This window comes from Galeopterus variegatus, unplaced genomic scaffold, assembly GCF_000696425.1.
Source record: "Galeopterus variegatus unplaced genomic scaffold, G_variegatus-3.0.2 Scaffold1264, whole genome shotgun sequence".
In the NCBI taxonomy this organism is placed as follows: Eukaryota; Metazoa; Chordata; class Mammalia; order Dermoptera; family Cynocephalidae; genus Galeopterus; species Galeopterus variegatus.
Window position 1 is genome coordinate 146,109 of NW_007727375.1, and position 4,361 is coordinate 150,469.

Sequence of the window (4,361 nt, forward strand, 5' to 3'; positions counted from 1 at the left end):
CCAGATACAGGAAATATTATTAAAATCAAGAGATTACCAAGAACAGATTTGTGAGTAAATTGAAAATCTAGATGGAATAGAGTTTTCCAGAAAAACATAATTTACCAAGTCAACTGAAGAAATATAAAACCTGAACAGGCAAATTCCATGCCTGATATTTGTCATTCTACTATCTTTTATCCTAAATGTTATTTACTGTGATAAATCTAGGTACTGCTCTTTCAGCTTTTCTGTATATTTGGGGATTTTCCAAATAAAAAGTTTAAGAAACATACATGTAGCACATTTCTCCTACCAGACTGGCTGAAATTAAAAACTGGTTGATACCAGGTGTTGGTAAGAATGTGGAGTGACTGGAACTCCTGTACATTGCTTGTGTCAGAAGGGTTTAAATTGATACAACCACTTTGGAAAGCTGGCAATTTTTTTTCTTTATTTCTTTTTTTTTCCTTTTTTTTTTTTCTTTTTTTTCTTTTTTAGGGCGGCTGGCATTTTCGGGTGTTGACCTTGGTGTTACCAGCACCATGCGCTAACTAGCTGAGTTAACCAGCCAGCCCTGGCATTATTTTCTAAAGCTGGGATTCCTGCATATCCCATGATCCAGCAGTTCCACTCCTTTATGTATACCCAACTGATTGTAGGCATACACTCACCAATAAATAGCTGCAACAGCCCTATTCATAATAATCCAAAACTGTAAACCCAGATGTCCTCAGTAGTAGAAAGGATAATAAATTGTGGTATATTCATGCAGTGCAATATAGGATAAAAGAGGCTCTCCAGTTGGAGCATAACAAAAGAAGGTCGAAAAGTGCATGATAGATTAGGGAATGCTAAGGAGCCCAGTCTTCCCAAATGGTAGAACATGTTATAGGAGGAGTCGTGAAACGTACTGCCCAGGAGTAGGTGAGGATGGAAGCCATAGAAGACTGGAAATGGCTGGCCTGGATTCCTAGCATACAATTGTCTGCATGATTGTGCATTGTCATATATCTTCTAGGTGACATAAAAATAGAAAAGAGGATGTTCTTTCTGGAAAATAAGCGGCGACATTGTAGGTTCTATGACCGGCGTGCCCTCCTTCCAGCTGTGCAGCAAGAGCAGGAATTCTATGAGCAGAAAATCAAAGAGATGGCAGAGGTAGGAAGATATGCTCTGGTCTTGGAATGTGTTTCTGGGATTCTGGTTTACTGTTACGGCTTAGTACCAAACTGTCTTTTAAGATTTCTCTGTTCTTTAGAGTGACTAATTTGAATAAATGACAGAATTTTTAAAAGGAAAACAAAGCTGTGTTTTGTAATGATACTGACTAAAGTTCACAGTTTCATAAATCAGATTTAGAGAGTTTCAACTGGACCTTAGTAAGCATATCTGTTTCACGCCCCTCAGCCTCTAGTGGAGAAAAACCAGAGACAGTTTTCGTTTAGCTCTTTTATTTTCCCTAATATATTATCAAATGTGCGTGTCAATCAGAATATATATTGGTTGTTTAATATATTTTCTAGACCAGTAGCTCTCAGAGTGTGGCCCACAGATCCCTGGGTTCCCCAGGACTCTTCAGGGAGTCTTCATGGTCAGATCTCTTCTTATAATACTAAGACATTATTTGCTTTTTTTTCCACCTTGTTGAATTTGTACCAACAGAACAAAAGCAATGGTGCCTTAGCATGAAATCAGGCCAGTGGCACAAAACAGTAGTTTTTTCCTCCACCACCACACTCACATTTTTAAAAAATACGCTTCACCTGGAAATATCTTTGATGAAGCAGTAAAAATTATTTATCAAATTTTGACCCTCGAGAACATCTTCTCAATATTCTGTATGACACAATGGGAAGTATGCGTAAAGTGCTTCTGCCACATACTGAGATATGATGCTTGGCTCAAGCAAAAGCACTTGTGCGACTGGGTCACAACTGGCTAAGTTAATCACTCTCCCCCCCCCCCACAGAACACCATTTTTACTTGAAAAAGTGACTGACAGAGAAAATATGATTATTCAGTTAGCTATTTGGCAGACATTTTCTCAAATGAAGTAATTATTTGCGACAAATGATAAAATTCTAGATCTCAAGCAGAAATTAGAATTTTAATGAAGTTGCTATCATCTTGATCCATCCATCACAGAATCACATTCATTAATATCACCACTGATCTTATCAGAAAAGTATTTAAAGTATTGGAAATTGATGTATGTGTAGTTAATTGTAGTTGTTATCCCTGATGTCCAAATTGTCCCATCTTTGGCCAGTGGCAGCCCCTTCAAATTCATCCCTCTGTCCTGTCCCCAGTAGTCTCTGACAACATCCTGGCTTTGTGGCACAGTGAGGTGACCCAGGTTCAACATCTGCCTTCTCTGACCCAGACCTGAAATCAACAGTTTCTCCAAGCTGCTTTTATTTTCTTTAGTGGGAATTTATGCTGAGATTTCTGTTTCAAACTTAGCTTATAGGTTTTTTCCACTTCTCTCATTTTATGTTTGTATATCTTTTCTCTTATAAGAATCTTGGTTCTTAATAACATTATATAATTCTTGTCAAATTATATTAAGAATATAAAATCAAAGATATTGTATTTTAAGGTCACTTGAAAAAAGAAGTCTGTGGGCCGAGCCCGTGGCGCACTCGGGAGAGTGCGGCGCTGGGAGTGCAGCAGCGCTCCTGCCACGGGTTTGGATCCTATATAGGGATGACCGGTGCGCTCGCAGCGCTCACTGGCTGAGCGCGGTGTGGCTGGTCTCAAAAAAAAAAAGTAGGGATGACCGGTGCGCTCGCAGCGCTCACTGGCTGAGCGCGGTGTGGCCGGTCTCAAAAAAAAAAAAGACAAAAAAAGAAAAAAGTCTGTGGTTATGCTGTTAACTTGATAAATAATTAAATTTGTTTCTCTTTATTTTCAACTTTTAGGGAATTGCCTTTTTGTTTTTTTATCTGATTTTGCTCTTTAATTTTGCAAGATATTTTTAGTTCTAAAGCCAAAAGTATAAAACAAGGAATATTCAGAGAGATGTAGCTTCTGTTCTGTCCCTTCCCACGTGTTCTCTCTTTCTATGTAAAACCATTGCTATTAGTTTTTGGTTTATCTTTCCTTATTTTATATAAAAGCAAATATATGTGTGTATGTACTTTTATTTACCCCTCTTTCTTATCCAGAAGGTAGCACACTCTTCTACTGTTGTTTTTTCACTTAACAGTGCATCGTTGCAATCATTCAACAGCAGTCCTCTTTCCTTTTTGAAACTGGCTGGTTTACCATTTTATGCAGTACCAGAGTTTATTCAATCATTCCCCTATTGATGAACATTCAGGGTTGTTTCCAGGTTTTTCCTATTATAATTAGTGGCCATGATAAGTAAATTTGTTCATACATCATTTCATATTTCTGCCCCAGGGTATCTTTGGGCTAGATTCCTAAAAGTGGCATTGATGAGTCCATGCCAAGATCCCCTCCATCATGGCTGTACTGTTTTGCGTTATCAGTATTATACAAGAGTGCCTGTTGCCCCACAGCATAACCAACAAAGTATATTGTCAAACTTGGTTTTTACCCATTTGGTATTTTGTTTGCTTATGCTATTCTTTGCTATTCAGAAGTGTTTTATATGTCTTCCCTTATTCATTCTGCATTTTGAGTCAGACTTAAGAACAATTTCCCCATATTTTCTAGTACTTGTATGGTTTCTTTTTTTATAGCTGGGTCTCTGATCCATTTTTAACTTATTCTCAGGTAACTTTTAAACTACTAAACTATGTAACCGATGTGATGACTATTAATAATAGGGTTATGTTTCTGGAAATAAATACAAAATGGTTTGTGTCATCTTTACTAAACTTGTATCTGAATGTATGACGTTTTTGTTCCTCAGCATGAAGACTTTTTGCTTGCCCTGCAGATGAATGAAGAACAGTATCAAAAGGTAGTTTGAATTCTCATCTAATTTATTTATTCTGGGTATTTTTATGGACTGTTTTCTCTTACTACCTTTCCTCAACATTTTGATGGCAAATTTATTTCTTTATAACCTACTCGTAGTCTGCTGAGTTTATGGTTCAGCCAAGTTGCAGTCAAATACATGAACTAGTATAGACAGTCTTAATACTAGACTGAATCAAAATTGAACGGAAGGTGGTGATAGAGATGTTTCTGTTAAAGAACATTACCTAGAATCATTAGATAGACTCTAAGAGGAAAATTTAGAACTCAGATATCACTTTGGCATTAGAAGGAAGAATGATATCTAAACTCATGTCTGCTGTCCTTGCATAGCAAATGGGTCCTTACATAGTAGATAAGAATGGGTTGGTGGGGCCGGCCCGGTGGCGCACTGCTACAGTGCGCCGCCTGGGAAGCGCGGCAGCGCTCCC

General features: G+C 37.8%; 1 protein-coding gene across 9 annotated transcripts in view; it reads left to right on the forward strand.

Moving 5' to 3' along the window:
- Positions 1-4,361, forward strand: part of RNF216 (ring finger protein 216) — a 180,260-nt gene that overhangs the window by 68,544 nt on the left and 107,355 nt on the right. For all 9 annotated transcript variants that reach the window (XM_008575946.1, XM_008575953.1, XM_008575952.1 and 6 more), the window contains 2 exons: positions 1,001-1,140; positions 3,863-3,913. In XM_008575946.1, coding sequence (XP_008574168.1) covers positions 1,001-1,140; positions 3,863-3,913 — 191 coding nt within the window. The remainder of the gene's footprint in view (positions 1-1,000; positions 1,141-3,862; positions 3,914-4,361) is intronic.